Source organism: Seriola dumerili, unplaced genomic scaffold (genome assembly GCF_002260705.1).
Source record: "Seriola dumerili isolate Sdu_G_001 unplaced genomic scaffold, Sdu_1.0 BDQW01000551.1, whole genome shotgun sequence".
NCBI classification, from domain to species: Eukaryota; Metazoa; Chordata; class Actinopteri; order Carangiformes; family Carangidae; genus Seriola; species Seriola dumerili.
The window spans coordinates 362,994-374,724 of record NW_019174806.1 but is presented as its reverse complement, the minus strand read 5'-3'; the positions used below and the strand labels follow the sequence as shown (position 1 = coordinate 374,724).

Below are 11,731 nucleotides of genomic sequence, written 5' to 3'. Positions count from 1 at the left end.
CTCTCTCTCTCTCTCTCTCTCTCTCTCTCTCAGGGTGACTCTGGTGGCCCCGTTGTGTGCAACGGTGAGCTGCAGGGTGTTGTGTCCTGGGGCTATGGATGTGCTGAGAAGAACCACCCTGGTGTTTACGCCAAGGTAAAACTATATTATTTAGACCAACAATATAGCCATATGAATCATGCTTGTTGCCATCTGTCCATGGTAACAAACCTTGTTTTGTCTCTTTTCAAAGGTCTGCATCTTCAACGACTGGCTGGAGAGGACCATGGCTAGCTATTAAGTCTGATCCTGTTACCACCATCTCTGCTGCCTTTCTTCCATCGTTCTAACTCCAGTATTGTTGTAGAGTTTTGAATAATGTGCAGCCATTTTCCTTCAGAATCAATAAAGTCTTACATCTTGACTCTCAAATTATATTTCTCTTCACTTTATTGCCTGCGTCTTCCCACATCATGATACACAATATTTAGAAATGTGCTTTCATTTTTCACCAAGGTCTTTAACTCTTTACTGCCCTGTAGAACACATTGGAAATAAGGCATATCTTGTATCTACTACAAATACTGTATTTTGAAAGTGTTGAAGTGACAAACTTTGTCATGACAAAAAAGTATGCTATACAATGCGTTGCATGCGATAGTTTAGAATAAACACAATATTCATCCAGTGCAGTAAAGCCTTGCACAAATAAACAGGCAATCTATAAAAGACCATTGGTCATTTGTTACATAAATGGCTTAAAATTCATCCTTTTCGAGATACAGTATGGGACTTAATACTTATAATATTTCAGTTAGTGTTAAAATTGGTTTAAAAGCCACTTGCATGGCTTCTAATAATTTTAATCAGATTTACCCAAACCTTTGACAAATATAATCAACTTTACAAACAGCCCATTACCAAGTGAGACTCAGATCAAGTCAAGCCAATTCATTTATAGAGCAAAGAGCACCCCAGCAGGGGAATTAAATAGATACACAGATCAACAAGAATATATACAATATATGATATATAATAAAAGCACTGTCATATTAATAATGGTGAGAGAATAAAGGGTGGCAGAAATATTTTCACTGATAAGCATCTGAAGCAGAGCAGAAGGCAGAGCTGATAAAAATACAGACTGAGTTAACTACAGTCTGGAACAGAGACAAGATGACGCACAGTCATGGAAAGCTACAAAGGAGAGAATCCCAACAGACTAGAATGCGACTGAAATGTACTTTCTTTTAAAATGTGACAAATATAATCATATTTCTACCAAATTGATTGTGGAAACTTAATTCGGTAGAATATTTAGTGGCACAATATGTGACTGTATGTCATAAACATGAGTCAAAGTAAGAACATCCAACTGAATGTAACAAATAATACTATCTTATCCGAATGTATGGGCTTAAATTGTTTTATTAGCTAATGTATTAATCATTTTCTCTATTCCTAACTCATTCTTCATTCTAGCAATTTCACAAGGTTGGTCTGCTGAGCTGAACTTAACTTGAAAGAAAGAAAGAAAGAAAAAGGTAGGTGTATATAGTTTCTCTGTATAAGACAGCTTTCCCTACACTTTTCATGTGAAAGTCAGACAGTCTGTGAGAGAGGCTCCACCTGGCACTGAAAATGGGCCAGAGTCAAGGTCAGGATGCTGATTACAACCTGTACCAAACATACTGTACTCTACTCAAACCAGGCCAGAGCAGCAATGGATCAAACTATAAAAATGCAGACACTTTCAAGCAAGAATTGAGCAAACTCCTTCAACATCAGTCCCATGAAAACTATGAAAACCCTGCTTTGGCAAAAATTTTTGTAAGTATGGCAAAATGTTTCCATCAGTGCTCTTTGGGGGTTTTGATTGGTCAGCAGTGCCAGGGGTGTGTCTCAACAGTTTGAATAAGGTAAAGCTGTCAATAAAAACCCACCATGGGTTTTGGAAAAGCTCTGAATCTCTATCTACCATCAGCTAATCATGAGGTCTCTGGTCTTTGCTCTGCTCCTTGGAGCTGTGTGTAAGTATGGACACATACCAGCCTTTGACTGGACACTATATATATATATATATATACACACACACACACACACACTATGGGATACATTAGATTGCATATCAATTACATGGGCAAAGAAATGTAGAATGTATGGCAATTATACCAAAGAGGCAAAGATGATACATTTTATTTGATGATGAACGTATTTGCAAGGTAACATGTCTTTCATGATAAGATGACGAATATCAGTTGTTTTTTACAGTTGCCACAGAGGATGACAAAATTGTTGGAGGGCGTGAGTGCACACCTCATTCCCAGCCCCATCAGGTGTCTCTGAACTCTGGCTACCACTTCTGTGGAGGCTCCCTGGTCAACGAGTACTGGGTGGTGTCTGCTGCTCACTGCTACAAATCGTGGGTACTCCTCAAAAATCACCTGCAGAGCTACAAAACTTGTCGCACAATTATTAATCCCTTCTGTTCTCTGCTTTTACTCACTCCTATACATTTTTTGCTTCTCTTTCAGCAAAATGGACATCGTCCTTGGTGATCACAACCGCTGGTTCATGGACGGCAATGAACAGATCATTCGTGCCTCCAGTGTGATTCCTCACCCCAACTACGAGTCCTGGCTGGTTAATAATGACATCATGCTGATCAAGCTGAGCGAGCCTGCCACCATCAACCAGTATGTGAAGCCTGTGGCTCTGCCCACTAGTTGTGCCCCTGCTGGCACCATGTGCACAGTCTCTGGATGGGGTGTGACCATGAGCTCCGGTGAGTATCAAATAGTGTCTCAATACAGGGCTTCTGTTATTCACTCTACATTTGTCCATCATTTATTTGTCCATGTTTCTCTGGTTCCACATCTCTATAGCTGCTGACAGTAACAAGCTGCAGTGCCTGAACATCCCCATCCTGTCTAAAGAGGACTGTGACAACTCCTACCCTGGGATGATCACTGAGGCCATGTTCTGTGCTGGATACCTGGAGGGTGGCAAGGACTCCTGCCAGGTTTGTATCTCTGCTTTTACAAAGTGTACAAAGCATATGCATCTTCTGTAGTGCTCTCGGCACTCAGTTGAGAGTTAATACTTTCATATATGTCCAACTGCTTGGCTCCCCCTCCTTCTCTCAGGGTGACTCTGGCGGCCCTGTTGTGTGTAACGGAGAGCTGCAGGGTGTTGTGTCCTGGGGCTTTGGGTGTGCAGAGAAGAACCACCCTGGTGTCTATGCCAAGGTAAAAAAAAAAAACTTCCCATAGCAATCATTTATTGCTCTTTTATGACATATAAATATTGTCAAAGCCTGATGTGAGTTTTCAATGTGCCTTTTCCATTTCTCTCTTGCATCAGACCTGCATTTTCACAGAGTGGCTGCAGAGCACCATGGCTACTTACTAAGTCTGGTCCAACCTACCTCTACTGCAAAATTCTGTCAATGAAACTGCTTGTAGAAATGGAGATTGAAATAAAATAAGTGTAACACCCACATTTTTAGTTTGTTAGTTTATTTTGTATCACTCCATCTTTGTGTCTCTGCTTCTCTGATCTGCCTAGTAAATCTTCATACAGAATGATCATGTTGTAACATACTGAGACCATGTCATTATAATATGCAAATAAGAGAACAGGACAGACCTATGAACAAATTAGAACTAAGTAATAAGAGGTAGTAAGCTAACATGATCCGCTGAAAAATCCAATTAAAAATAATCAAATAAATAAATAAATTACTGAGCCTGATTTCACAATTATCAGCTATACTGTAAACTGTACTACCACACCTTTGTATTTGATTATAACCAAACAACGTCTCAAAGATATACAGACAAAAGTAACCTTGTATCACTTTTTTCTTTTTATAATAGCAATAAAAAGTATGATATTTTGCTTTGGTTCTTCGTTTTCACCGCTTCTGGCTGCAGTGAGTTAAGCGGAACCTTTGCTCTCGTGTTCCATCGACAAGTCGGACAAATTTTCCGACGCACCACCAATGTCAAACTCAGCGCTCTTCACATTGACATAAGCGACCTGAGGACTTGTTCTTACACAGAGGTAACTGCTCTATTATCTACACAGAGGTCTGTTTTAATAAGTTATACGCTTCGCTTCAAACCTATTCACCTGTATATCTAGTTTGGTTTTCCGTGTGTTTGTCGCGGACTCTCGCAGGCGAATCTAACCGGACAAGATGCGCCTCACGCTACAAATGTTGATCTCGCACGGCCGGGTGGCCCGGAAGATGGGTCTGGGTCCGCAGTCCCGGATCAACATGCTGCGGAACATCTTGACAGGACTGGTCCGACATGAGAGGATAGAAACCACGCTGGCGAGAGCAGATGAAGTCCGCTTCTACGCCGAAAAGGTAACAAGCTTTCATGTAAGCTAATGTCACAGTATGTAACCAGTTCTAATGAGATAAATGAAAATAGCACAAATTTAACATAAAATACATATTTGGTTCTTAAATATAGTTGTTGTGAAGGATCAATATCAGCCACCAGACATCCGGAGAAGGTTTTGTCCATAGAGGTTTAGAGTGGAGCAAGAAAACTAACAGAATTTCAGAATAAAAGTATGTGAGTTAATGGCTGAGTAATTCAGTATTTCACTACAATAATTTCAATAAAACCGTAGCATGATTTAACGTTAAAGTTATAGTTATTTTTATGTGTTTATGTAATTAGAAAATAAACATAAAAGACATACAAATTAACTGAATAATTAAATTCCTAAAATAAGATAAAGTAGATTATCTGAGGAGACAGCATTGCCCTTTCTACAATTCCAGACTTTAACTGTACTGATAAAAGGCAACTGATGTAATTCTGCCAACTTCAAGGTCAAGTCAGTGAAATTTGTATAAAAATCAAAAACAATTTACAATACAATCTTTTCAGGTACACAAAATATTGTTGCCTGTTTTAAGTCAAGTAAAATTCGAGAGTTTTAGCCCAATGCAGGCATCCTCCCCACTTTTCCTTTAATGAAACTAAATATTGAACAGGATGTTCACATACCTAACTCTCTGCCAAGATGAACGTAGACTCCGGAACGTCATCCATACGTTTCTGAAGAGTGGTCGTGAATGCCGGTTTAATAACTGTGGAAAGCATATATTCCCGTTAGCACAGCTGGGTGTCTGGGTATCCTGCTCGTAGGCTAAACCAAAGCTAATTCGTTTGCTGGCTAATTAGCTAGTTAACAAGCTAAGCTAACAAGCCAGGTATAGGTAGCACAGACGCCAAAACCTGCTAATTAAAATAAAACTAACACTTCACTTACCTCTAAAAACCGGAGCACAGACTTCCTCACGTTTCATTTCTCGTCAATTAGCAGCACAGCAAGCCATATTATTGTCTAATATTTCCATGAAAAGTCCTCCATAAGGCTACACCACAAACACGGCTTAGCTGAGGTGACTCCGAACAGACACCTAGCGGACTGTGATGACACCCACCTGTGACTCTAAGGGGCCTCCCCCTTAATTGTGCATAACTTTAAATCAAGAATAAAATATAAACGGCTTCGTTATATAAAAATCCACCACTCTTACAGTTGTCTTTAAGGTGGAAATTTGCTTTTTTTTTTTTTTTTTTTCCGCACCAGGCTGTAAACGTGTTTATTTCTGCTTTGAATTTGGGCATTTTAAGGTGGAGTCTATGATGATTGACTCGCTTTTGGAGCCAGCCTCAAGTGGCCATTGGAGGAATTGATTTTGCTCCGTCCCAAAATGTTCACCTCAACATTTAACTTACAATATATTTAGATTTTTCTTCCTCTTTTTTCCACTGACTGTGTTTTTTTTGTTTTGTTTTGTTTTGTTTTTTCTAGCTGGTTGACTATGCCAAAAAGGGAGACACTGATGAGAAGGCGATGAAAATGGCCAGTTTTTGGCTAACGGTACGTGTCTGCAGCTTCTCAACTTAGTGAAGTTACAAGCTGTGTCATTGTGAATGTTAAACAGTTGATGTGCACTTGCCATTTAGCTTGAGTCTGTTTCTTCTCTTCAGGAAAAGGATCTGGTCCCAAAGCTCTTCAAGGTCCTTGCTCCACGGTTTGAGACCCAGTCCAATGGCTACACACGGATGGCACGCATTCCCAACAGACAGAACCTGGACAGAGCAAAGATGGCCGTCCTGGAGTACAAAGGCAACCCCTTCCCGCCTCTCTATCCTGTCAAAAAGGAGAATGAACTGACTCTCATCAACCAGCTGCTCAAAGGCTACAGAGAGGAAAGGGCACAACAGTTAGCTGCAAAATCGTAATTCATACCATGGTGTTGGATAAATGGTCGCTGAAGGCTGATGGTTGGATGCTGAAATGCCCTGAAGAGTCACTTGCAGATTGTGGCCTATAGAGACTGATGCATTTCTTCATCAAAAGAACAGTTCAAAACCTACAGTGTCAACTGCGGCCAGGAACATTTCTGTATGAGATGATTTCTGATTGGATATGATTAATAAATGTGATTCATGAACAGAAGTAAGAGATTTTCACTTTGTCTTTGAAGACTAAACTATCCAGGTTTGTCCTGTTGGCTATGTGAGGTTTGGCTAAGGGCTCATTTGTGCTCCCTTCACATGTGAAAAAGGATACGTCCATTTCAAATGATGTAGTCATCACTACCCACATACTTCCAATGTGGGAATTAAGACAGCACAATGTTAACCAATACATCCACTACAGGGCAGCTGAGAGTCAAACAATTCAGACAACAACAAACAGGATGACGGAGGAGGAGGTCATAATAATGTAGTTCTTAAGAAAGAGGCAAAAGTAGAGGCAGCTTTATAGACGGTAGTTGTCTGTGGGACCATTAAGTACATTGCATAATGTCTCCTCTAAAAGTTCCGCCATTAAAAAAATAAAATAAATATAAATAGTCATGTCTCACTTCGGAACTATTGGCTACACTGCCCCACCATTTCCAGTGGCACTGCTGAGCTTCATCCGTGTCTGTATGTTTTCAGAAAATGAAGATGAAATTAATGCAGAGTACGGACAGAAAGTACCATCTGTATCCGTATGACATTGAACATAAATGAGCCTTAACAGTGGAGATAAACAGCACCAATATTTACATCTGTTGGAAACTATAAATGTTTTGGTCAGTTCAGAAAGAATTAAAGTTAGCAAAAGCAGAGCAGAGGTGTTATTAATAACATTAACGAGTGTCCCAGTAAGTCATGTCAGTGTGATGGTGAGCCAGCACGCACAATCCCAGCACCCTGAAACTGTGGCTAAGTGTGATTTAACAATCATTTATTTTATTATTTACATTTTTCTATTTACAAACTTCCTCTTGCCATTTTCAAAAAGTTTCTTCTCACAAACCAGTACAAAAAAGTGAAATAAGTTGCACCAGTTTTGGAAAGTTTGTATTTAATTTTGAACAAGTATCAAATTAACTCTTGGAATATTTTTCCCAGACCACAGCTTATGCTTCAGTTTGTACATAGAATGAAAATAAAAAAAACAGCACAAACACCTTGTTACAGAACTCACAGCACACAGTTTGACTTGCAGCAGAAAAATCACAGGTGTAACTTATAACATTAACGATGGCTCCACTGCAGGCGTACATGCAAACCTTATTAACTACACCTGTGCTGTTCCCTCAGAACAGTATCTGTATCTGCAGGTCTTGAAATTGAATTGCGTCCCTTCAAAAAATCCCATAAAAGGTATTAAAGTCTTAAATTTAATTTACAAAGGTCTTAAATATTTTCCTTGCCTGCCATAGACAGTAACATTAACTTTTTGTGTATCTGGTAGCGGGCTGTCAGTAGACATTATACACCTCCTAACTGAGAGTGGGATTGTTGTGACAGTGAATGGTGCTGCAGGAGGCTGTTTACTGTCACTACTGCTAAACAGAGTAGCTAGGAAGCCCATTGACTCTTAATAGGCAAGTGACAATTGCAGCAAAATCTTTAATTAATTATTTCCTAATTGATTAATCCATTCATGAATTTTATGCTATTTATCTAGGTTCAGGTCATGTTAATTAATTAATCATAGTACAAGGAATTATTGTTTTATACAGCTGGGAATGTAGTGTTTTCTTAAAAAGTCTTGAACACTGCAGAAACCTTTTATGACAAGTCTGTGTCTGCAGTGAAAAAGGTCTATTATGCTGTACTATATTGTACAATATCTTTGTTATTTTGACATCCTGGTGGACAAATACTAGAATACCTAACAATATAATGTATTAATCACAAGCCAAGCCTCAAAACTGGACTGTTGTGTTGGATTTGATTAAATTAGATGTAAAAGAACTTGGTGGATAGAATATTTAATGACCTCATCACAAAATAACTCCTGAAGTGAACATGACAAATTGTTACCAAACAATGTAAGAAGCTTAAATTTTCCTTTCAAAGACTGTGGTAGCGATTAGGCTGAAAGCCATTTGTAAATTTAGACCTTTACTGGAGAACAGGTACAGACAGGAACAGTTTGTTGTGACTCTGCACTTCAGCAGCCACAGACTGGGGTACTGGCCATGACTGAAATAATTAGGCTAGCCTACATCAGATTGTGACCAGCCTGGAGTCTGTCCCTGTGGTGTTTTACTTTAATGGACTCTTGTAATGAGAACAGATTCAAAATATGATTTACAGATATTAGATTTACCCCTTTGGATACATGCCCTTGCCGTAACTGGAACTCAAACACTCTCGCTTATTAACGCAGGAGCCAAATAATACACACACCCACCAAGGCCTCTAATAAAACCATATTTTTTTTATTTTGGCAAAAAGTGTATATGTACAGCGTATTTAGAATTGTCATTTGACACCATTAAAATGCATCTGAACAGTGCTTCAGTGATGTGCTCTTAACCAGATCGCTCTGAGTAGCCTAAAAGCTGTGCTGTTTTCTGTCATGCATACATAATCTCTTTTCTTCGAGTTCTCTCCCCTAAGTGTGTGTCTCAGTCCTGTAATTTAATGTCAATATACGCAAGGTTGAAGCAGTGATGCAGTATCAGTAAGCCTGTCTGTTAGTCGAGTCATCCAGTGTCTGTTCAGTCAAGTCATGGCAACCGTAGCAACAGGCAACAGCAGACAAAATGGCAGACATGCCAAATATAAACCAGACACATAATCAGAAATAACGACTAATACTCTAATTCAAGTATCATTCTGTTTCACAGACTAAGTTACACCTCTGACTACACTCTTACAAGTTACACACCACAGTCCTAACATCCTAAAGTACTCCATTACAGCAAGATTGCCACTGATAAATCCGTGACTATTAGCCGAGAACCACCAATTTTATGAGTCTGAAATAAACGAATGGTCAATATAAAATGGCTGAATTTCTTAGTCTCCATTCACTGATTTTTTTTTTTTCAGTTTCTGAATTGCTGGAAGCTGGTGGTGAACTCAGTTTCAATGGCATTCTTACATGAATTATCAACTTCTGTAATTCAATGTTAAATTATGTTGACTAAGCATGATACGTTTTTGCTAAAATGTCCGGACAGTCGATGACATTTTCAGACCGTATTTACAGGTGTATGCATCTGGAATACTACTCGATGTGGTGTGAATACAGGTTTCAAAGCAGTCTTATAAGGTGACATCATCACGAATAAACAGACTAAGACCAGGAACATTAAAGTGCTCCATGCAGGACAGACGAAATGTTCAGTTGTGTTGATGTTTTCACAGTTCATCTACAAGGCTTTTTTTCAGTCATAGTTCAATGTTAGGGGATACAAAAGTAGTAATATTTGTTCAGCTTTTCGAATGGTTTAAATATTCAGGTGTGAAAAGCAGACAAATACAATATTTATGTTTCAGGTACTAGACAGGGGTGAGGATGAAGTTACTTTTATTTAAAAAGAAGAAGCCATCTGCCCTTTAATCATGGATGTGTTAAAGATGGAGGCCGAAGACAGTTTTACAAAGGTGTACTATAGTATTCCAGTAACTTGAAAATCACCCCTGTCCTTGTGCTGTATTGCATCAGTACATTCACCAACGTCTACATACACAGAAATGACATTTTTGAGCAGGCATATTCTGCACTCGCTTAAAACCAATATAGTAAAATACTGGTTTTCACGTAGTGTTTCAGAGAGCACAAGAGGGCTTTGTTTGGAATAACAATTAACAGAATTTATCCTGTCAAAAATATACTAAAGCCTATTGTATGTATTTACAAAAGTATAGATTTCAATACACACAATAAGCGAATATTGTATGATCACATGGAGTACATATATCAGCTTTTTGGACAGGAAATACAATACAAACATGCGTGTTTTACGAGTACCTAGAAGTGCCCACAGTAAACGTGACATTTTTACATTTACACATCAGCATATCAATCCAGAATAACCAGCTGCAATGAAGGCATAGTAGAATATAAATTAACCCAACAAACTCCATATAGAGTAAATATCTATGCTTTATCAAAATGTGCCAAACATAAAAAAAGTCTCTTTTTTTTCTAACATGAATTTGATAAACGGAATGAAATGGGATTTTTCATTGGTCACAGCACCAACTGGAATTTAATGATGTGGAAACAAACCATAAAAACAAATTTCCTTTTTTTGAAATAAAACTATATATATAGTGGTAGCTCTCTCCAGTTTTAGCTATTTACAAACTCTTCCAAGCACACCATCACTGCCTCATGAATTTTTGAATAAAAGTATTTCAAGAATTTTGTTCATTTCCGCATCGTGCACAGCTATCATTCTATTGCTCTGGCTACATCCACTTTGTCATCTTTCTCCCTGTGTGCCTTTTACTGGTCAGCATCAAATATTTATTGCTTCTTTATTCTTTAACAAGCTCAGCACTTCTATCTCTCAGCCATTTCCCCCATTCGGGTTATTTCCATTCACAGGTGAAAAGGGACCGTTTAGGGATTCACTTTTCTGATCATTTCTCTTCTTCGTCCTTCCAAACTTTTTTTTGGCTGTCCCTTTTGTCTTTAAACAGTGACACCTTGACTTCCACTCTTCCTTTACTTATTAATTGTATTGTCATTCTGTCCATTCCCTCCGTGCCTTCCCCCATCTCCCTCTGTCCTGACCTCTGTCCCATCTTTCTCTCCATCTCATGCCTTCGTTCCGAACCCTCCTCCTCCTCCTCCGCTCTGCATGCTGAAATATTCGGTGAATGAGGGGAGCCGGGGCGGCAGCGGGGGTGAGCGTGTGGCTGGGCGGGGGGGTATCGGAGGTGGGGGCAATATCGATGTCAAGTCAGCAGCAGTGGTGATGATCTTCTGCTCACTGTTCCTTGGCACCTCCGGTCCTTTACAGGCCACCATCTCCTCCACTGTCTTCACTGGATCCTGGAAGGAAGAAGATGATAGTTTTGCACTTTTGACCTGGTCTCATCCTCAGGATGTGGATTACAGCAATGTGTTGCACTGGCCAGAAAGTGGGGCCTTGTAGACACTGTGTCAGTAACACCATCCTATAGGTCACATTTTGACAGCTTCCTCTACTCAGTCATGCTGCCATGGTAATATAGGTCGGGGTAAATTACACATGTACTGGGTTTCCTGACCTCCAGGCTTCAACTGGTTCATTTACTTACTTAACTCTCCACAAACTACTGTTCAATCATTCATGTCGGCCTGGAGGAGATGGTTGAAATAATTAAAGATATTATGAAGGACATCTTTTACATCATTCAACAATATGCAAATGTATACAAAATCTAGTCCTGTTTTCAATATATTCATTATTCATTAATATGGCAAT

At 39.2% G+C, this 11,731-nt stretch overlaps 3 protein-coding genes and 1 pseudogene across 5 annotated transcripts in view; 3 read left to right on the top strand and 1 right to left on the bottom strand.

The window, feature by feature from the left end:
* Positions 1 to 411, top strand: part of LOC111236044 — a 3,787-nt pseudogene extending 3,376 nt beyond the window's left edge.
* LOC111236064 (polyserase-2-like) overlaps positions 1 to 3,435 on the top strand; it is a 14,415-nt gene extending 10,980 nt beyond the window's left edge. The window contains exons 13-19 of the mRNA XM_022764672.1: positions 34 to 135; positions 1,946 to 2,009; positions 2,251 to 2,401; positions 2,514 to 2,764; positions 2,865 to 3,001; positions 3,126 to 3,227; positions 3,343 to 3,435. Coding sequence (XP_022620393.1) covers positions 34 to 135; positions 1,946 to 2,009; positions 2,251 to 2,401; positions 2,514 to 2,764; positions 2,865 to 3,001; positions 3,126 to 3,227; positions 3,343 to 3,390 — 855 coding nt within the window. The 3' untranslated portion in view covers positions 3,391 to 3,435. The remainder of the gene's footprint in view (positions 1 to 33; positions 136 to 1,945; positions 2,010 to 2,250; positions 2,402 to 2,513; positions 2,765 to 2,864; positions 3,002 to 3,125; positions 3,228 to 3,342) is intronic.
* Positions 3,436 to 3,969: 534 nt separating this feature from the next.
* mrpl17 (mitochondrial ribosomal protein L17) lies at positions 3,970 to 6,491 on the top strand. 3 transcript variants are annotated; one of them, XM_022764661.1, is made up of 4 exons: positions 3,970 to 4,044; positions 4,162 to 4,354; positions 5,824 to 5,892; positions 6,003 to 6,491. In XM_022764661.1, the coding sequence occupies exons 2-4, from the start codon at positions 4,181 to 4,183 to the stop codon at positions 6,255 to 6,257; spliced, it is 498 nt and encodes a 165-aa protein (XP_022620382.1). In that variant the 5' UTR covers positions 3,970 to 4,044; positions 4,162 to 4,180; the 3' UTR covers positions 6,258 to 6,491. The 3 variants fall into 3 exon arrangements, with proteins under 3 accessions (XP_022620382.1, XP_022620383.1, XP_022620381.1); XM_022764662.1 differs by having other exon boundaries at positions 3,978 to 4,044; positions 4,126 to 4,354; XM_022764660.1 differs by having other exon boundaries at positions 3,978 to 4,354.
* A 2,230-nt stretch (positions 6,492 to 8,721) lies between these two features.
* tmem145 (transmembrane protein 145) overlaps positions 8,722 to 11,731 on the bottom strand; it is a 38,574-nt gene continuing 35,564 nt past the window's right edge. The window contains exon 15 of the mRNA XM_022764659.1: positions 8,722 to 11,316. Coding sequence (XP_022620380.1) covers positions 11,080 to 11,316 — 237 coding nt within the window. The 3' untranslated portion in view covers positions 8,722 to 11,079. The remainder of the gene's footprint in view (positions 11,317 to 11,731) is intronic.